The sequence below is a fragment of the Schistocerca americana genome, chromosome 3 (assembly GCF_021461395.2).
Source record: "Schistocerca americana isolate TAMUIC-IGC-003095 chromosome 3, iqSchAmer2.1, whole genome shotgun sequence".
Classification (NCBI taxonomy): domain Eukaryota; kingdom Metazoa; phylum Arthropoda; class Insecta; order Orthoptera; family Acrididae; genus Schistocerca; species Schistocerca americana.
Genome location: NC_060121.1, coordinates 931,255,447 through 931,278,450, shown reverse-complemented (window position 1 = coordinate 931,278,450; position 23,004 = coordinate 931,255,447). Strand labels below are relative to the sequence as shown.

At 43.9% G+C, this 23,004-nt stretch overlaps 1 protein-coding gene across 1 annotated transcript in view; it reads right to left on the bottom strand.

The window, feature by feature from the left end:
* Positions 1 to 23,004, bottom strand: part of LOC124606547 (orcokinin peptides-like) — a 451,556-nt gene that overhangs the window by 136,461 nt on the left and 292,091 nt on the right. Inside the window, exon 3 of the mRNA XM_047138532.1 lies at positions 17,290 to 17,371. Within this exon, the coding sequence (XP_046994488.1) occupies positions 17,290 to 17,371 (82 nt within the window). The remainder of the gene's footprint in view (positions 1 to 17,289; positions 17,372 to 23,004) is intronic.

Genomic DNA, 23,004 nt, shown 5'->3' with positions numbered 1-23,004 from the left:
AGAAGCCTCTTAGGTGTACAGCTGCCATGCGCCAAACAAGTGACGGGGGCAAGATCATGAATTGGTATTGAGAGGTATAACAGAGGGAAATAATCGCCGTAACTGACAAAGGATAATGTATGCAAGAAAGGGAATCGAGATTTCCAGAATGAGATATTCACTCTGCAGCGGAGTGTGCGCTGATATGAAACTTTCTCGTAGATTAAAACTGTGTGCCGGACCGAGACTCGGGACCTTTGTCTTTCGCGGGCAAATACTCTACCATTTGAGCTACCGAAGCAAGTCTCAAGCCCCGTGCTCACAGCCTTACTTCCGCCAGTACCTCGTCTCCTATATTCCAAACTTCACAGAAGCTCTCCTGCGAACCTTGCAGAACTAGCACTACTAGAAGAAAGTACCGGATGATCAAAAAGTCAGTATAAATTTAAAAACTGAATAAATCACGGAATAATTTTGATAGAGAGGTACAAATTGATACATATGCTTGGAATGACATAGGGTTTTATTAGAACCAAACAAATACAAAAGTTCAAAAAATGTCCGACAGATGACGCTTCATCTGATCAGGATAGCAATAACTAGCATAACAAAGTAAGACAAAGCAAAGATGATGTTCTTTACAGGAAATGCTCAATATGTCCACCATCATTCCTCAACAATAGCTGTAGTCGAGGAATAATGTTGTGAACAGCACTGTAGAGCATGTCCGGAGTTATGGTGAGGCATTGGCGTCGGATGTTGTCTTTCAGCATCCCTACAGATGTCGGTCGATCACGATACACTTGCGATTTCAGGTACCCCCAAAGCCAATAATCCCACGGACTGAGGTCTGGGGACCTGGGAGGCCAAGCATGACGAAACTGGCGGCTGAGCACACGATCATCACCAAACGATGCGCGCAGGAGATCTTTCACGCGTCTAGCGATATGGGTTTTTTTGGTTCTAATAAAACCCGATGTCATTCCAAGCATGTGTGTCAATTTTTACCTCTCTGTCTACATTATTCCGTTGTTCATTAAGTTTTCAAATTTATACTGACTTTTTGATCACCCGGAATATTGCGGAGACATGGCTTAGCCACAGCCTGGGGGATGTTTCCAGAGTAAGATTTTCACTCTGCAGCGGAGTGTGCGCTGATGTGAAACTTCCTGGCAGATTAAAACTGTGTGCCGGACCGAGACTCGAACTCGGGACCTTTGCCTTTCGCGGGCAAGTGCTCTACCATCTGAGCACTTGCCCGCGAAAGGCAAAGTTCCCGAGTCCGAGTCTCTGTCCGGCACACAGTTTTAACCTGCCAGGAAGTATCGGAATCGAGATTGATATACAGGGTGTAACAAAAAGCTACGGCCAAACTTTCAGGAAACATTCCTCACACACAAAGAAAGAAAAGATGTTATGTGGACATGTGTCCGGAAACGCTTAATTTCCATGTTAGAGCTCATTTTAGTTTCGTCCACCAACGCTCAATGGAGAACGTTATCATGATTTCATACGGGATACTCTATCTCTGCTGTTAGAACATGTGCCTTTACAAGTTCGACACAACGTGTGGTTCATGCGCGATGGAGTTCCTGCATATTTCAGTCGAAGTGTTCGTATGCTTCTCAATAACAGATTCGGTGACCGATGGATTGGCAGAGGCGGACCAATTCCATGGCCTCCACGCTCTCCTGACATCAACCCCCATGTCTTTCATTTATGGGGGCATTTGAAAACTCTTGTCTACGGAACCCAATACCAAATGTAGAGACTCTTCGTGCTCGTATTGTGGACGGCTGTGATACAATACGCCACTCTCCAGGGCTGCATCAGCGCATCAGGGATTCCATGCGACGGAGGGTGGATGCATGTATCCTCGCTAACGGAGGACATTTTGAACATTTCCTGTAACAAAGTGTTTGAAGTCACGCTGGTACGTTCTGTTGCTGTGTGTTTCCATTCCATGATTAATGTGATTTGAAGAGAAGTAATGAAATGAGCTCTAACATGGAAAGTAAGCGTTTCCGGACACATGTCCACATAACATATTTTCTTTCTTTGTGTGTGAGGAATGTTTCCTGAAAGTTTGGCAGTACCTTTTTGTAACACCCTGTACAGGTTTTCTGAGTATCGTACCGCGTCATAATGTTAAAAAGTATACTGGAGAAACCAACATTTCGGCCACGGTTGCAGTGGCCTTCTTCTGAGTCTATTGGTGTGCTTTAGCTGTGTGGAATGGCGTGTATTTTGTCTTTCCTGCTCACTAAGCATGACGTTATGTCACAATCAAAAAACAAAAAGAGGTCGCTTTGTTGATAGGTCACTTGTAGAGCAGGGAGCGGGAACTTCATTATAACAGGTTTGTATGGAGAGAGAGTGGGGATATGCTGCTGTCTATTGCTTCCTGCATTTTTGCTATGACTGGTGCTCACTGACGAGTGAGGCGTTTTCCTCCTGCTGGAAGCAGGCTGCGCGGCGGTAATTACTCGCCTATAGTCCCCGCGGCCTGTTGGACTCTGACAGCTGGCAGCCAGGATGGGGAAAACGCGGGTCCGTTATCTCTGTTCATGTTGTCAGGGTGTTTTATTATTTCTATGGCTTCTCTGATCTTGTGTTTCGTCAAACTCTGCTGCTGGGCCAGTACGCGGGTTCTGCTAAATTTTATTACCTTGCCGCTGTCTTTCCGGTGTTCGGTCAGTGAGAACATGTCCGCCCTCGGCAGCTGGGTGGTCAGCGCGACAGAATGTCAATCCTAAGGGTCCGGGTTCGATTCCCGGCTGGGTCGGAGATTTTCTCCGCTCAGGGACTGGGTGTTGTGTTGTCCTGATCACCATCATTTCAACCCCATCGACGCGCAAGTCACCGAAGTGGCGTCAAATCGAAAGACTTGCACCAGGCGAACGGTCTACCTGATGGGAGGCCCTAGTCACACGACATTTTACTGAAAACTTGCTGTGCTGCCCCAGACGAACGTTGCGCTCGTTTATCGAGTATCAAAGCAGCGGTCGAAGGAGCTGTTATGGCTGACGAACATGTTCCTATATTAATTTCAGTGTTTTATTTTGCTTCTCCTGCATTAATAAAGAGACGAGTTTAAAACGAACAGGCTATGAGGTACGTCTCGCTTAAACTGTGCGTAGAAGGATATGCACTGAACTAGAAGCTCAGATGACAGGATTCGAATGTTTCTTGCACCTTTGTTGAGAAATGTTATCAGATTATAGGCTTTACCAAAGCCACCTGACTGTGCAAATGTTACAGAGTTGCACTGAGGCTTGAATTACGGCATTAGCAGGCGGATTAGGTTACAAGCGGCGCAGTATTACGGCAGATGCTGCTCCACGCCTGCGGTAGATATTGATGTGACCGGCTTTGTGTCCGCCCTGCCATAACTCCACACAGGGACGGGCTAAGCCGTTTTTTCTACATGTACATTCATCTACATTTGTACTCCGCAAGCCACCCAACGGTGTGTGGCGGAGGGGACTTTACGTGCCACTGTCATTACCTCCCTTTCCTGTTCCAGTCGCGTATGGTTCGCGGGAAGAACGACTGTCTGAAAGCCTCCGTGCGCGCTCTAATCTCTCTAATTTTACATTCGTGATCTCCTCGGGAGGTATAAGTAGGGGGAAGCAATATATTCGATACCTCATCCAGAAACGCACCCTCTCGAAACCTGGCGAGCAAGCTACACCGCGATGCAGAGCGCCTCTCTTGCAGAGTCTGCCACTTGAGTTTGCTAAACATCTCCGTAACGCTATCACGGTTACCAAATAACCCTGTGACGAAACGCGTCGCTCTTCTTTGGATCTTCTCTATCTCCTCCGTCAACCCGATCTGGTACGGATCCCACACTGATGAGCAATACTCAAGTGTAGGTCGAACGAGTGTTTTGTAAGCCACCTCCTTTGTTGATGGACTACATTTTCTAAGGACTCTCCCAATGAATCTCAACCTGGTACCCGCCTTACCAACAATTAATTTTATATGATCATTCCACTTCAAATCGTTCCGCACGCATACTCCCAGATATTTTACAGAAGTAACAGCTACCAATGTTTGTTCCGCTATCATATAATCATACAATAAAGGATCCTTCTTTCTATGTATTCGCAAGACATTACATTTGTCGATGTTAAGGGTCAGTTGCCACTCCCTGCACCAAGTGCCTATCCACTGCAGATCTTCCTGCATTTCGCTACAATTTTCTAATGCTGCAACTTCTCTGTATACTACAGCATCATCCGCGAAAAGCCGCATGGGACTTCCGACACTATCTACTAGGTCATTTATATATATCGTGAAAAGCAATGGTCCCATAACACTCCCCTGTGGCACGCCAGAGGTTACTTTAACGTCTGTAGACGTCTGTCCATTGATAACAACATGCTGTGTTCTGTTTGCTAAAAACTCTTCAATCCAGCCACACAGCTGGTGTGATATTCCGTAGGCTCTTACTTTGTTTTTCAGGCGACAGTGGGGAACTGTATCGAACGCCTTCCGGAATCCATGTTGATTCCTACAGAGCAGATTCTGGGTTTCCAAAAACGACATGATACTCGAGCAAAAAACATGTTCTAAAATTCTACAACAGATCGACGTCAGAGATATAGGTCTATAGTTTTGCGCATCTGCTCGACGACCCTTCTTGAAGACTGGGACTACCTGTGCTCTTTTCCAATCATTTGGAACCTTCCGTTCCTCTAGAGACTTGCGGTACACGGCTGCTAGAAGGGGGGCAAGTTCTTTCGCGTACTCTGTAGAATCAAATTGGTATCCCGTCACAGTATTGCAACATATCATTACCTGGACACGCCAGTACGCTCGTGGTCTGTGTGTTGAGTACGTCAGGGACGATTTCCCGGGAGAAGGAGGATTTTGTCCTGCTTTGAGAGAATGGAGTGGTTTGCTTAAGCGGCTCTAGAACGGGATAAAAGGGGACTGTGAAAGGATGCCAATGATAATATTCGCTGATGACATTGCCATCGTCATCAGGAATGAAGAAGAAAAACAGCAGGGCTTAACAACTCACGGCTTTTGAGAGTGACCACTCGTTCTTGCTCACGCTCTTGCTCGCGAGCAGAGCAGTTGCGTAGTGGTGGGGACTGAAGGAAATGTTCGCGCACCATGTGCTCACGACCAAACAGGAGAAGTGCAAGTTCAGTTTATAAAGGCAATATACACTACTGGCCATTGAAATTACTACACCTGAAAGATGACGGGCTACAGACGCGAAATTTAACCGATGGGAAGAAGATATTATGATATGCAAATGACTAGCTTTTCAGAGCATTCACACAAGGTTGGCGTCGGAGGCGACACCTACACGTGCTGACATGAGGAAAGTTTCCAACCGATCTCTCATACACAAACAGCAGTTGACCGGCGTTGTCTGGTGAAACGTTGTTGTGATGCCTCGTGTAAGGAGGAGAAATGCGTACCATCACGTTTTCGACTTTGATAAAGGTCGGATTGTAGCCTATCGCGATTGCAGTTTATCGTATCGCGACATTGCTGCTCGCGTTGGTCGAGATCCAATGACTGTTAGCAGAATATGGAATCGGTGGGTTCAGGAGGGTAATACGGAAAGCCGTGCTGGATCCCAACGGCCTCGTATTACCAGCATTCGAGATGACAGGCATCTTATCCGTATGGCTGTAATGAATTGTGCAGCCACGTCTGGATCCCTGAGTCAACAGGTGGGGACGTTTGCAAGACAACAACCATCTGCACGAACAGTTTGACGACGTTTGCAGCAGAATGGACTATCCCTCCGCCGCACACCGTTGGGTGGCTTGCGGAGTATAAATGTAGATGTAGACCGTGGTTGCGGTTACCCTTTACGCTGCATCACAGACAGGAGCGCCTGCGATGGTGTACTCAACGACGAACGTGGGTGCACGAATGGCAAAACGTCTTTTTTTCCGGATGGATCCAGGTTCTGTGTACAGCATCATGATGGTCGCATCCGTGTTTGGCGACATCGCGGTGAACGCACATTGGAAGCGTGTATTCGTCATCGCCATACTGACGTATCATCCGGTGTGGTGGTATGGGGTGCCATTGGTTACACGTCTCGGTGATCTCTTGTTCGCATTGGCGGCACTTTGAACAGTGGACGTTACATTTCAGATGTTTTACGACCCGTGCCTCATTCGATCCCTGCGAAACCCTGCATTTCAGCAGGATAATGTACGACCGCATGTTGCAGGTCCTGTACGGGCCTTTCTGGATACAGAAAATGTTCGACTGCTGCTCTGGCCAGCACATGCTCCAGATCTCTCACCAATTGAAAACGTCTGGTCAGTGGTGGCTGAGCAACTGGCTCGTCACACTACGCCAGTCACTACTCTCGATGAACTGTGGTATCATGTTGAAGCTGCATGGGCAGCTGTACCTGTACACGCCATCCAAGCTCTTTTTGACTCAATGCCCGGGCGTATCAAGGCCGTTATTACGGCCAGAGGAGGTTGTTCTGGGTATTGATGCCTCAGGATCTGTGCACCCAAATTGCGTGAAAATGTAATCACATGTCAGTTCTAGTACAATATATTTGTCCAATGAATACCCGTTTATCATCTCCATTTCTTCTTGGTATAGGAATTTTAATGGCCAGAAGTGTATTTATGGCTTACCACAACAAAAAATACGGAGTGGGAAGTGCGAAGGACGTGTGCGCTACAAGGGATTTTGAAACTTAAGCGGAAGCTCTCTGGTGAACAGGAGGAAACGTCAGGTACGTGTGCTGTTCGGATGAGGAACAAAATTGCAAACTTTTAGTAATGTCTTTGCGCTTTTCACGAGTGGTAATTTAATAAAAGAATACTAACTTTGTAGTTGCTGCCGAACATTTATGTCCACTTCTGGTAGAACAGTTTCGCGACAATCATGCGTCCCGCACAAGTTATGGCAGACAGCCGGGAGCCAGTTCTCTAAATCTTTGTACAGATTTTGTTGTGTGTTCTCTAGCACTTTATGAAAGTGTAGATATGGATGTGACATTCTTAGCAGCGTTGAAGGATGTGTACAAAGTTAGATTTATCAAGAAATTTATTAGAAGCAAAATAACACATGTCGAACGAAGAAAGATGCAGACTACCACACGCCAAGAGGGCATTCCTTGCCAAAAGAAGTCTGCTGGTATCAAACATAGGCCTTAATTTGATGAAGAAATTTCTGAGAATGTACATTCGGAGCAAAGCATTCTATGGTAGTGAATTATGGGCATTGGGAGAAACGGAATAGAGGAGAATGTAAGGGTTTGAGATGTGGCGCTACAGGAGGATGTTGAAAATTAGCTGGACTGTTAGAGTGAGGAATTAGGAGGTTCTCTACAGAAACGGCTAAGAAACGAAGGAGAAGGGGAAATGTGACGTATTGAATATTAGATATCGAAGTATGATTCTTGCAAGTACCATGTGCTGTACTGAGTATCCCAGAAGACAGACGAGGTCCGTTACATTTAACCTCTGACACGAATAGTCCAGTTGAACTACTTGCATATACAAATCTTTTCAATGTTTTAACTTACATGTACTGCACTATAGATGGCCACACAGTGACCAAAATCTAAATAGGAAGTAAGCTTCCCTTCCGACTCACTGCTGCACCCTTCACTACTTGAAATAAATACAGTCGCTGGGTAAAACTATTCCCCTAAGGAATCAAACCTGACAAAGCTGTGCTATTCTGAAGTCGAATGGAAAGAAGACAAGGATTTCTGATTAGGAGGGTATAGGGTAATATAAACAACAGCAGAAAATGATAGGATTCGTTATAGATAGGACATTACTGTGAATAGTTCAGTGGCAGTGTTGTTCCCGTCAGAATCGACAGCAAATAAACACCGACAACAGTACCTCATGTATACATGCCGATGTCGCAAGCAGAAGGAGAAGAGACAGAGAAAGTATTAAGAATATTGAAAGGGTATTTCAGTACGTAAAGGGAGATGAAAATGCAATAGTCATGGGGAATTGGAATGCGGCGGTAGCGGAAGGAGAAGAAAGGGTTACGGGAGAATATGATATTGTTAGTAGGAATGACAGAGGAGAAAGAGAGTTCTGGAATAAATTTCAATGGTAAAAGCGGAGATCCTGTTCAAGAATTACAAGAGGAGGAGATATATTTGAAAAATGCAGGCAGATGCAGGAAGATTTCTGTTGGATTACACCATGTACAGGCAAAAGTTCCAAAATCAGGTGTTGGATTGCAAGACGTAATCAGAACAGATATAGGCACAGATCATATTTTAGTAATGACGACGAGTAGGCTGAAATTTAAGACGGTAGTCAGGAAGAATCAAGGTGCAAAGAAGTGGGATAGGGAAGTACTAAGGAATGAAGAGAGATGCTAGAATTTCTCTGAGGATAAAGACAATGCGATAAAGAATAGCTCAGTAGGCAGTTCAGTTGAAAACGAGCAATCACAGAAGTGGGAAAGAAAAACATAGGCATAAGTAAGGTAATTGCGAGGAAACAGTGCGTAGCAGAAGAAATACTTCAGTTGATGGACAAGGAGGAAGTACAAAAATGTTCAGGGAAACTCAGGAATACAGAAATACAAGTCACTTAAGAATGAAATAAATAGGAAGTGCAGGGAAGATAAGGCAAAATGGCTACATGTGAAGGAATCTAAAAAGAAATTATTGTCGGAAGGACTGACACTGCATATAGAGAAGACAAAACAACCTTCGCTGAAACTGAAACCAAAGGCGGCAACATTAAGAATACAATGGGAACCCCACTGCTAAATGCAGAGGAGGGAGCAGGTAGCTGGAAAGGGTATACTGAAGGCCTCAGTCAGGAGGAGGACTTACCTGAGAAAGTGATAGAAGAAGAAACAAGAGTCGAAGTCGATAGAGAAGAGTAGGGGATCCATTATTAGGGTTAGAATTTAGAAGAACTTTGAAAGACTCAAAGATAGCATTTTATCGGAATTTCTAAAATCTTTGGGGGAAGTGGTGACAAACCGATTATTCACGTTAGTGTGTAGAATGTATGTGACTGGCGACATGCCATTAGATTTTCGGGAAAACATCATCCACACAAATGCGAAGATAACAAGAGCCGACAACCGCGAGAATTATCGCACAATCAGCTTAACAGCTCATGCATCGAAACTGCTGGCAAGAATAATGCACAGAAGAATGGAAAAGAAAACAGAGAATATTTTAGATGACGATAAATTCGGCTTTAGCAAAGGTAAAGGCACTAGAGAGGTGGTTCTGAAGTTGCCGTTGATAATGGAAGCAAGACTGAAGAAAAATCAAGACACGTTAATAGAATCTGTCGACCTAGAAACAGTTCGACACTAAAATGATGCAAGATGTTCGAGATACTGGGAAAGGTAGGGCTAAGGTACAAGGGAAGACGGGTAATATACAGTATGTACAAGAACGTAGACGGAACATTAAGAATGGATGACGAAGAGCGATGCGCAAGATTAAAAATTGTGTAAGACAGGGATGTAGTCTTTCGGACTTACGCCCCTGCTGTTCAATCTACACTTCGAAGGAACAATGACGGAAATAAAAGAATAGTTCAAGAGTGAGATTAAAATTCAAGGTGAAGGGATATCAATGTTAAGTTACACTGACGCTCATGACATTGCTATCCCCAATGAAAGTAAAGAAGAATTACAGTATCTGTTGAATGGAATGAACAGTCTAGTGAGTACAGAATATGGACTGAGTGTAAATCGAAGAAAGATGAAAGTAATGAGAAGTAGAAGAAGTGAGAATAGGAAGAAACTTAACATAATTAGTGACAAGGAAGTAGATGAAGTTGTTGAATTCTGCTACCCAGGCAGCAAAATAATCCATGACGGACGGAGCAAGGAGGACTGCGAATGCAGACTACCACTGGAAAAAAGGGCATTTCTGGCCAAGAGACGTCTACCAGTATCAGACATAGACCTTAATTTGAGGAAGAAATATCTCAGAATGTGCGTTTGGAGCACAGCATTGCATGATAGTGGAACAAGGGCTGTTGGAAAACCGGATCAGAAGAGAATCGAAGCATTTGAGACGTGCTCCAGAAGAAAGAATGTTGAAAATTAGATGGACCGCTAAGGTAAGGAATTGAGGAGATTCCCCGCAGAATCGGCGAGGAAAGGAATATGTGTAAAACACTGACAAGAAGGGACAGTATGATACGACATCTGTTAAGACGACAGAAAATAGCATGCGACGTGCTGGACGGAGCTGTAGAGGGTAAAACAATAGAGGAAAACAGAGATTGGGATACATCCAGCAAGTAATTGAGGACGAAGGTTGCAAATTGCTGCTGTGAGATGAAAAGGTTAATACAGGAGAGGAATTCTTGGCGGTCGGCACCAAAGCAATCAGAAGACTGATGACTCAACAAAGGTCCTGTTTTTATGCCCTCCACGCTTCGTCTATCATGAACTATTTTGTTTGTAAAGTAGCAGAATATCTTCGCTTCGTTTACCTCGAAGTCCTAAATTTTGATGTTTCTTTTGGTAATTTCGTTTCTCCTACTCCTTATTGCTTTCGTCTTTCTTCGGTTTACTCTCAGTCGATAGTCTATCTCCTTAACTGTTGATTCCATTCAACAAATTGTGCAAATTGTTCCCCAGTTTCACTGTGGTTACCTATGTCATCAGCGAATCTTATCACTGATGTCCTTACACTCATCATTTTAATTCTATCCCTGAATTTAATCCCATCCGTGAACCTTTCTCTTATTCTACTTCGTCGATGTAAAAGATTAAAGAGTAAGGGCCAAAGACTATAGAATTACACCACTGGCCATTAAAGTTGCTACACCACGAAGATGACATGCTACAGACGCGAAATTTAACCGACAGGAAGAAGATGCTGTGATATGCAAATGATCAGCTTTTCATAGCATTCACACAAGGTTGGACGTCGGTGGCGACACCTACAACGTGGTGACATGAGGAAAGTTTCCAATCGATTTCTCATACACAAACAGCAGTTGACCGGCGTTGCCGGGTGAAATGTTGTTGTGATGCCTCGTGTAAGGATGAGAAATGCGTACCATCACATTTCCGACTTTCATAAAGGTCGGATTGTAGCTTCTCGCGATTGCGGTTTATCGTATCGCGACAATGCTGCTCGCTTTGGTCGAGATCCAATGACTGTTAGCAGAATATGGAATCGGTGGGTTCGGGAGGGTAATACGGAACGCCGTGCTGGATCCCAACGGCCTCGTATCACTAGCAGTCGAGATGACAGGCATCCTATCCGCATGGCTGTAACGGATCGTGCAGCCACGGCTCGATCCCTGAGTCAACAGATGGGGACGTTTGCAAGACAACAACCATCTGCACGAACAGTTCGACGACGTTTGCAGCAGCATGGACTATCAGCTCGGAGACCGTGGCTGCGGTTACCCTTGACGCTGCATTGCAGACAGGAGCGCCTGCGATGGTGTACTCAACGACGAACCTGGGTGCACGAATGGCAAAACGTCTTTTTTTTCGGACGGATCCAGGTTCTGTGTACAGCATCATGATGGTCGCATCCGTGTTTGGCGACATCGCGGTGAACGCACATTGGAAGCGTGTGTTCGTCATCGCCATACTGACGTATCATCCGGTGTGGTGGTATGGGGTGCCATTGGTTACACGTCTCGGTGATCTCTTGTTCGCATTGACGGCACTTTGAACAGTGGACGTTACATTTCAGATGTTTTACGACCCGTGCCTCATTCGATCCCTGCGAAACCCTGCATTTCAGCAGGATAATGTACGTCCGCGTGTTGCAGGTCCTGTACGGGCCTTTCTGGATACAGAAAATGTTCGACTGCTGCTCTGGCCAGCACATTCTCCAGATCTCTCACCAATTGAAAACGTCTGGTCAGTGGTGGCTGAGCAACTGGCTCGTCACACTACGCCAGTCACTACTCTCGATGAACTGTGGTATCATGTTGAAGCTGCATGGGCAGCTGTACCTGTACACGCCATCCAAGCTCTTTTTGACTCAATGCCCGGGCGTATCAAGGCCGTTATTACGGCCAGCGGTGGTTGTTCTGGGTAGTGATTTCTCAGGATCTATGCACCCAAATTGCGTGAAAATGTAATCACATGTCAGTTCTAGTATAATATATTTGTCCAATGAATACCCGTTTATCATCTGCATTTCTTCTTGGTGTAGCAATTTTAATGGCCAGTAGTGTACTTTGTGAAGCTTGAAATGTGGGTTGCATAGCTGTAGCAACCGAGGGGGATCTTAGTTTAATGGAGATGTGTCGGGCGGAAGCGATGGTCGTTTGTTGTTCTGATTATCGATGTTGTGTGGCGGAACGCAAGTTTATGGTCTAAGAACCGTCCTCTGGTTGGAGTGGACGTATAGATTCTTGAGAAATTCCATCATTTCGTCTGTTAGGTACGTATCGCATACGTAACATCATTCGCTGATTGGTCTCTCTCTCTCTATCTCTGTGTGTGTGTGTGTGTGTGTGTGTGTGTGTAAGAGAGAGAGAGAGAGAGAGAGAGAGAGAGAGAGAGAGTGAGAGAGTGCGGGCTTGTGGGACGCCAGTCCCTCAGGTAATTATTCCGGCGTGCTACTGCAGCGTTGAAGAAGTCTTCTCTAATTACTGGCGTCCCCTGAGAAGGCGACGCAGGTCGTTGGCGGGAGCGACGCATTAGGGACGCCAAGCGCTACCGCTGAGCCCTGAGCTGCGTACGGCCGCCGCCTGTCGGCGTGCCTCTTCCCTGCCTTTCGCTGCCGCAAAACGTGCACCCAGCCACTCAACACCCTCCTCCACACTCCCTGAGGCCGGAGATGGCGTCTTTGTTTAAGCGAAAAGGAGAAAAGTCACGTCTTTATCTTTTCAAACGACGTCATGATCACCCGAAGAACTTCTGATCGAACAAAAATAATCATCTGGTCGCTGTAGCACAACGGGTAAGTATTCACAATTATTTCCCAGAAAATGGAATTATGTGCACCTTTAACAAAGAAAACGATGCAGAACATAAAAAACCAAATCAGTTTACCAAACACTGGTAATCTTGTGATAGTAGTAAGACAATGAGATCTGCGTGGTTCGTTTATAACCAGATTCACTGCTGAAAACCAAGATATGAGAAATTAATGGGAAGATTTTTGTCACACTGCTCTTAGACAATGTGAGGTATACAAGAATCTCAAATTATTATTAGTGGAATCGATATATCTAGAAAAACATGCTCGACACTTGCTGCAAATTACTACTCATGACTGTGCGCAGAGAGCTTTAGAAAATGTAATTTAAAAAAAAATAGGTAACTTATGTTCATTGATAATGATGTGACTGTCTTTGGTGCTTCATTCATGAAAAAATTAAACATAATCATTACACTATTCCGTATCACCCAACGTCAACTAATGGCATATGTACAATGTATACCATCTCACACTTATACGTATTTCTCATACTCACCCAAAGTTTTTTTTTTTTTTGGGGGGGGTGGGGGATCAGTCCTCTGACAGGTCTGATGCGACCCGCCACTAATTCCTTCTTCATCTCAGAGTAGCAATTGCAGCCAACGTCTTCAATTACTTGGTGGATGTATTCCAGTTTCTCTCTTCCTCTACAGTTATTTGCCCTGTATGGCTCCCTCTAGCACTATGGAAGTCATTCCCTCATGTCTTGATGATCATGATGATGTTTGGTTTATGGGGCGCTCAACTGCGCGGTTATCAGCGCCCGTACAAATTCCCAAACTTTGCTCAGTCCAAACTCGCCCCATTCATGAATGATGATGAAATGATGAGGACAACACAAACACCCAGTCACCTCGCCGGGAATCGAACCCGGGACCCCGTGCTCGGGAAGCGAGAACGCGACCGTGAGACCACGAGCTGCGGACCCGTCGTGTCTTAACAGATGTCCTATCATCCTGTCTCTTCTCCTTATTAGTGTTTTCAACATATTCCTTTCCTCTCCGATTCCGCATAGAACCTCCTCATTCCTTACCTTATCAGTCCACCTCATTTTCAACATTCGTCTGTAGCACTACATCTCAAATGCTTTGATTCTCTTCTGTTCTGATTTTTCCACAGTCCATGTTTCGCTACCATACAATGCTGTACTCCAGACTTAGATTCTCAGAAATTTCTTACTCAGATTAAGGCCTATGTATGATACAAGTAGACTTCTCTTGGCCAGAATGCCCGTTTTGCCATTGCTAGTCTGCTTTTGATGTCCTCCTTGCTCCGTCCATCATTGGTTATTTTACTGCCTAGGTAGCAGAATTCCATAGCTTCATCTACTTCGTGAGCATCAATCCGATGTTAAGTTTTTCGCTGTTCTCATTTCTGCTACTTTTCATTTCTTCCGTATTTCTTCGATTTACTCTCAATCCATATTTTGTACTCATTAGATTCTACACTTTCATTGAGGATAGCAATGTCATGACCATCAGTAGATATTAACATTGATATCCCTTTACTCTGAATTTTAATCTCACTCCTGAACCTTTCTTTTATTTCCGTCATGGCTTCTTTGACTTATAGACTGAAAAGCAGGGCCCAAATACCGAAAAACGACGTCCCTCTCTTACACTCTTTTTAATCCTTGCACTTAATTCTTCGCCATTTTTATTCGCTAACATAATCACACGAGTTTAGGACGTCATAGGCCGTCTTCAAATCTGCAAGACTACTAAAGACTGTATCTAGTTTCTGCAACCACTCTTCTCTTGTTCGTTCTACTCTTTTCACTACTTGATGATTTTAACATTTAACTACACCCTATTGGTCTTCTGTCTTTTTTCTTGGCCTCCCTGTGCATTTACCTTCCTATAATACTCATTATATTAAATAAATCCTCAAAAATATTCAAATAATGTCTTGGAAGTTTCTTCACTCGCTGATTTATTTCAAAACATGTTTATTAGATTTTAATTCTGTCCATCTGCTTTTTGTTTCCCTTCCAAACAGAATTCCTTCGCTATTAACAGCTTTCTGTCTGTCGTCAATAGTTTGCGGCTTTCACAACCACAGAAAAGCACACTCAAGACGAACGACTTGATAAATAATTTTGTCTTTTCTATACTAAACGTCTTGTTCGACAACAGTTGTATTATTTTAATGGTAGCACGCTTTGGCATTGCAAATCTATGCAGATCAATAGTCTTGTTGTGAAATAACGACATTTTCCCACTTTTTCTGATTCATTTCTTTCAGTTTTGATATTAGCTGTTCATTCTCATATTTGGTTAGCTTTCTATCAAAGTTTTGGTTCTTTTTGTGTTGTTAAGCTGGATCTTTTTCAGAACAGTGCAAGCTGGATCTTTTTTAGAATAGTACAAATTAAGATAAAAGAAATTAGTATAATCTGATCCTTAAAACAGACTCAGTGCATGGGAATTCCATTTACCTTAGTTCCATAAGCTTTTGGTTTGAATATCTTCGTAGCTTTTTCGATGAAAAAGTCGAAGCCTATCGTTACAAAGATTACCGCCTCATCCCTTTGATGATGACAACTTTAAGTTGGTCTCCATTAATCTATGTTTTTATTCTTTGGTTTGCGGATAAGTGTTATTTAATTCTATCACTAATTAATCTTAACATTTATTAATTAATGTTAACACTTAATTCTATCTAAAGGAAAGTTTGGAGTAGGAATTAAAGTCCAGAGAGAAGAAATCAGAACTTTGAGGTTTGCTCATGACATTGTAAAGAATTACAAGACAGCAAAGGATTTAGAAGAACAGTTTAAAGAAATGGACAATGTAAGACGGTTATAAGATGAACATCGACGAAAGCAAAACGAGGCTAATGGAATGTAGTCGAATTAAATCAGGTGATGCTGAGAGAATTAGATTAGGGAACGACACTTAAAGTAGTAGATGAGTTTTGCTATTTGAGAAGCAAAATAACTGATGATGGTCGAAGTAGGGAGAATATAAAATCTAGACTGGGAATGGCAAGAAAATCGTTTCTGAAGAAGAGAAAATCGTTAATATCGAGTATAGATTTAAGTGTCAGAAGTTCTTTCTGAAATTATTTGCATGGAGTGTAGCCACATATGGAAGTGAAACATGGACGATAAACTATTTAGACAGGAAGAGAATAGAAGCTTTTGAAATATGGTGCTACAGAAGAATGCTGAAGATTAGATGGGTACATCATGTAACTAATGAGGAGGTACTGAATAGAATTGGGGAGAAGAGAAATTTCTGGTACAACCTGACTGGAAGAAAGGATCGGTTGGTAAGACATATTCTGAGGCATCAAAGGATCACCGATTTAGTCTGGAGGGAAGCTTGGGGGTTACAAACAGTAGAGGGAGGCCAAGAGATGAATACAGTAAGCAGATTCAGAAGGACGTAGGTTGCAGTAGTTACTCGGAGATGAAGAGTCTCGTACATAATAGAGTAGCGTGTAAAGCTGCATCAAACCAGTCTTCGGACTGAATACCACAACAACAACAACAACAACAATTCTATCAGTCCAACTATGTCTCTTTCCAAACTATGAAGAGTGTACTCCAGATAATGCTGTCAAATGCCTTCTTTCCGTCAAATAAAAGGCCGTTTAAGAATTCTTGTTTAATACCGATCTTATCACTAAAAAGCTCCGGAGACGATGGTTTCTCTTATTCTTAAAGTTTGTCGAAAACCTAACTGATTATCCAGTTCTAAATTTATTTGTTCTTTTTTTGTAAAATATGTATTTGAGCGTACTTCCTGCAACTAAAATTAGGCTTATCTTTCTGTAATCGTGGCAGTATGTAGCATTCCTTTTTTACGAATGAGTGTTATCTTAAATTTTACAAAATCATCTCTGTATCCATCCAGACCAAGCTTCGTTTAATTTTAGATAATTTTTTCCAGTGGAAACACAATTTTTTTTTCCAACACACAACATTCCATACAGGTTGTAACATGCACATTTTTGTACCGAACAAGAAAGAGCTTTTCTCAAACACAGTGTTAGTGCGGCTACATAAGATAGTGTACAGGCGTACAGTACAATACGAATCTCACGAGGCGAGTTGCCTGAAGACTAGCTCTCGCGAAACACAACTTACACGACAAAACAACGACAAGACCAACACGGCGTACGATAGGGTGTGGACACTTGATTAGCAATGGAGCATCTTTGTACGCACGAAACACACACACACAAACACACAAAAACGTACACACACACACACACAAACACACAAAAACGTACACACACACACACACACACACACACACACACACACACACACACAACCACAGGCAGACAGGCACACACACAAACAGCGTGCACGAGGTGTACGTGCGTTATTTTTTCCCACGATATTGGAGAGTCTCATCGCGTAGCGTGCCACAGCAGATACTCACCGATGTTGTCGAGGTGGCGCACCAATCCTTCCTCCACGTCGTTAGGCTCATCGCGGTACTGCTGGAAGCCGCTGGAGACCATCTGGAACAAGAAACGCGTGTGTCGCTCAGTTGGGCCAAAGTCCCTCACACGTACATATATTATGGACAATTGTAAAAATGCTGCAGCCAAATGACTTGCATTTCTTAGGATATTATACTCAACGCTGAGCATTAAAATTGCGACACTGTGAAGGATGGAAAATAACGAAATTTCACTGATTGTACATACACAGTACAGTAGGAAGAGTACAATATTAAATTTGTCGGTGATTTGGGGGTGGATAGGGTGCTAAATTTATTAGACGGCAGCAGTGACTCTAACCAGGACGGATGTCGAGTCGAAGTGAGCTTTGATGACAGATATGAATATGTCGTTCCACGCTGTTTCAACGTTAGATTGAAGGTATGGAATGCGAAACAAGGTTACGGTATTGGGTGATATAATTAGTAATCATTTGACCACCGTCACAGTGTGTGTTTAAAGCAAACCTGTTTTGCTTCCCCATAGTGGCGCTACTAGCGTGAAATTTGAACAGGTATAATCTTACAGATGTAAATGGAAATGAGCGCTTGGCGTCATTGGCCGGGAGGCCCCTTACGGGGCAGGTCTGGCCGCCTTGGTGCAGGTCTTATTACAATGGACGCCACACTGGGCGACCTGTACGCCGGATGGGGATGAAATGATGACGAAGACGGCACAACAGCCAGTCCCTGAGCGGAGAAAATCCCCGATTCAGCCGGGTATCGAACCCGGGCCCGTAGGACGACAATCCGTCACGCTGACTACTCAGCTATCGGGGCGGACATCCAACAGATGTAGAAACATGTCTACCAACTTTCGTTTATGTCCCACAGACATGTGTTTTTTTTCCGTCAGTGTAGAAACCTTACAACACGTAGGAGAGGATTACCAGTTGGTTACGTTGGATATGAGGTACTTTTAAATTATTTCTGAGCCAATATGACCAAAAATAGATATAGCCTGATGTGTAGTTATAATTCTGTTTGTGAGTGGACAGAGTAAAGTCGGTGGCTTTTTCGACACGTGTGGAGTGCTTTTCCTCATATACTATTAATTGAGGAATTTCCATATTCTTGCTTCTACATCTACATCTACATCTACATCCATACTCCGCAAGCCACCTGACGGTGTGTGGCGGAGGGTACCCTGAGTACCTCTATCGGTTCTCCCTTCTATTCCAGTCTTGTATTGTTCGTGGAAAGAAGGATTGTCTGTATGCTTCCGTGTGGGCTCTAATCTCTCTGATTTTATCCTCATGGGCTCTTCGCGAGATATACGTAGGAAGGAGCAATATACTGCTGGACTCTTCGGTGAAGGTATGTTGTCGAAACTTTAACAAAAGCCCGTACCGAGCTACAGAGGGTCTCTCCTGCAGAGTCTTCCACTGGAGTTTATCTATCATCTCCGTAACGCTTTCCCGATTACTACATGATACTGTAACGAAGCGCGCTGCTCTCCGTTGGGTCTTCTCTATCTCTTCTATCAACCCTATCTGGTACGGATCTCACACCGCTGAGCAGTATTCAAGCAGTGGGCGAACAAGCGTACTGTAAGCTACTTCCTTTGTTTTCGGATTGCATTTCCTTAGGATTCTTCCAATGAATCTCAGTCTGGCATCTGCTTTACCGACGATCAACTTTATATGATCATTCCATTTCAAATCACTGCTAATGCGTACTCCCAGATAATTTATGGAATTAGCTGCTTCCAGTTGCTGACCTGCTATTTTGTAGCTAAATGATAAGGGATCTTTCTTTCTATGTATTCGCAGCACATTACACTTGTCTACATTGAGATTCAATTGGCATTCCCTGCACCATGCGTCAATTCGCTTCAGATCCTCTTGCATTTCAGTACAATTTTCCATTGTTACTACCTCTCGATACACCACAGCATCATCTGCAAAAAGCCTCAGTGAACTTCCGATGTCATCCACAAGGTCATTTATGTATATTGTGAACAGCAACGGTCCCATGACACTCCCCTGTGGCACACCTGAAATCACTGTTACTTCGGAAGACTTCTCTCCATTGAGAATGACATGCTGCGTTCTGTTATCTAGGAACTCCTCAATCCAATCACACAATTGGTCTGATAGTCCATATGCTCTTACTTTGTTCATTAGACGACTGTGGGGAACTGTGTCGAACGCCTTGCGGAAGTCAAGAAACACGGCATCTACCTGTGAACCCGTGTCTATGGCCCTCTGAGTCTCGTGGACGAATAGCGCGAGCTGGGTTTCACACGACCGTCTTTTTCGAAACCCATGCTGATTCCTACAGAGTAGATTTCTAGTCTCCAGGAAAGTCATTATACTCGAATGAGTATTAGCAGTCAACAGTGCGGTGTGTTGCAGTGGGAACGACAGGGAAGAATAAGTCAAGAAATTGCTTCTGTCTCGGCTGTTGTGCTGATCGGCTTCCGTGGTGAACAGACCGCCTAGTACGGACGCAGAGCGGGTCCTGTCAGTGACGTCACGTGCGTTGACGTCATTGTTACACAGGGCGGCCCGCATCAGGAGAGACGAGAAGTAGTGAGACAAAGGACAAAGCAATAATGAAGAGCAGATGCCTCGCGCTGGCGCTGCCGCAGCGGATCAGGCAGCTATCTCTGCCCATCGACCGGTATCGGCGGCTTCTATTTATACGGGCCCGCGGGCAGCAGAAGATTAACACCGCCCCGGCGAGGGAAACATCGGAAAACCGCAGCCCCCTGCGGCGCTACAGTTAAGGATCGGACAGAGTAGAGCGTCAGCCTCAATACATCGCCAAGACAAGCTCACCGAACAATAAACGAGGGTCCAATCGGTTGCGAAATTAAAAACGCAGTGAAAATCCGATGAAGTTTTTCGCTCATGTGTTGTACAGTATCTCTGGTATACATATAGATCGCGTCGCGTCTCCCTTTCCAGTTCTGAGTGCACATTGAACACTTAGAGATACCCAAAACAGCAGTGTCCCGCCAAATGTGAAGTGTGCCCTGTCATACGATTTCTTCATGCTGAGCTGTTCCACCTGATTTCATGGCGCCCATATAACCCGTCGTGCGTGACGGCAAATTGCTGTGATGATACAGGAACTTTGAAGCAGGACGTACGTACGATCATGAGGCAGGCAGTCAGGGATGGAAGTGAGTGTCAACAGATGATCCGGTTCAGTGAGTGGATCAGGAGATTCGAGAAAATCGTTTGCGACCGGCAGTTCAGAACAAGCGAAGAGGAATGTTGTCTCAGGTATTGTCCTCTTTCATGACGATTTTCGGCCGCCCACTGCAGCTGCAACAAAGACGTTCCAGCAGCGTTTTCGTTGGGAAGTGTTTGATCGCGCCATACAGTTCGGACTTCGTCTATCTTTCATCTCTTTGCTCGCATGAACCAAGTATACAATAAGCCTCAGATCAGCGTAGAGGACTGGCACAAAGCACACGTGGCTGCCTTTTGAGACGAGGATAGTGTAATGTTGGTACTACGCTACGACAAATATGTAAGTCGGCTTGGCGACTATGTAGAGAAACAGCTGGAAGGTGTAGTTAAATGTTGCAAATATAAGATTCTTGATTTTCACTGTGTTTTCCATTTCACGACCGATCGGACCTCGAAAAAAAAAATAGACCTCGTACATAGTCACTAAAGATCATACTGGCGCTGTGGAGCGCTGTAGATGATATAGAATTGGTATCCGACTGCCATGTCACCCTCCACCATTGGCCCGAGATTCAAGTGGTGCGAATGTGCACAGTGTCAGCACATCAGGATGCGTCCACTCGACGACGGACAGAATGCCAGAAAAGATTTCCCAATTGGAAGAAATGGTGTAAGAATACAAGAGGGCGGAAAAGCAGTGTTCGCTGTCAATGAAATGGGTTTCAAATCAGACAGGTTCAAATGGCTCTGAGCACTATGGGACTCAACTGCTGAGGTCATTAGTCCCCTAGAACTTAGAACTAGTTAAACCTAACTAACCTAAGGACATCACAAACATCCATGCCCGAGGCAGGATTCGAACCTGCGACCAAATCAGACAGGAGTTGCTGCTGTCAGTAAAAGCAAATCTATCTCAATTGTGACTCAGCGTTTTTGTCATCGAAAGATACTTTTTTCTTATTTCGTGAAGCGCAAAATACCACATTTCTGAAGGAGTTGTCAATGCAGCATATTGAAATCGTATCAAGATCGGTTTGTTAACCGTAAAAATTTTTCACACGTACCATTAGCAGAAAACCATACCATCTAAGAAGTATTGAGGTTACTATTAATGTATTCTGCCAGGTCATCAGTATAAAACTTGAATAACAATGGTCGCATCATCTTGCCATGGACATGCATGAAATTACTTCTATGCATTTCAACGACTCCGTGTCCAAGATAACATGCTCCGCACTCCCTGCTAAGAGATTCGCAATCCAGTCATAAATTTCGTTTGATACTCCATTGGATCATACTTCCGTTAATAAGTACTGACCAAACGGTTTTCGGAAGTCAGTAAGTATTGCATCTGCCTGACTGCTTTGATCCATGTCTTTCACGACGTCAAGTGAAAAAAGGCGAATTGGGTTTCGCATAACCTATGGTTTCAGAACCCACTCTGGTTGGCATGGACTAGGTCATTCCATTCGAGATAGAATTCTTTAAGCTCAGAATATGTTATAGTACTCTTAAACAAATGGACGTCAGTGACACTGGAGGGTAGTTGCGTGAATCACCACTACTATCCTTCTCGCAGACGGGTGAGACCCGCTAATCAAAAATAAGACCTCCTTCTTAGAAATCCGAACAGGTGAAAGCTCTTTCACTCTAACAACTCCCACCGTCTCCCTCTCATAGCTGAAGATAATGTCCGCTTCGTCACAATACTCCTGCAATAGCTTCACGATCATCACTTTCCCACATACACCAACAAATTTTCCTATCTCCACATTTAATCCACGTGAACGTATTAGCAACATATTCTCACAGCACCCGCCTCTCCGCCCTGGTTTAACGTACCCACATCCTAAAGTCAGATGTCTTACTACCACGCTGCAACGATTTTTATGGTAATTTTAATAATTTTGTTGAGCGGAAAGAAGATGAAACTGGAACAAGAGGTGCAACTGATAAATGTACACGAGTGGGTCACTGAAGTCACTTTAGCACGAGAAAGAGGGTCTGAAGCAAGAGAGCTGGAAAATGAACGTATTTCAGGACTTCATACCGTTTCTCCAAACGTATCACTACTCCTCACAGAGACAGCGAATGTGGCGAAAGTAAGAAATAATTATCCGTTAAAACACGGCTACTCTGCTCTACACTTTGTGACGTTCTTGTCAAAATGTTTTGAAATGTATCAGGTAAAAGTCACGAGTGCAGGAATGCCAGTCTCCACAGTCGTGGAAAACATTACCTTTTATGGTGAATTGTTTAGTCTAGTGTAAGTCCACAAGTTTACTGTGGATTATTGGTTTGTTCCACGTTAATTAAGAACTTAATTTAGAGAGACTCTGTCAACTTGCTATGACAATAACATCATACCGTTCAAGTCGAGATATGCAACATTTAGCAAATTTAAAACTAGCAAGAATAATCATGGAACAGACGGCAATAGAAGACACAAGACTGTTTTGTAAGAAAGTTCAGCAACAACTGCGTTTTCTAATTGAAACAGTCGTATGCA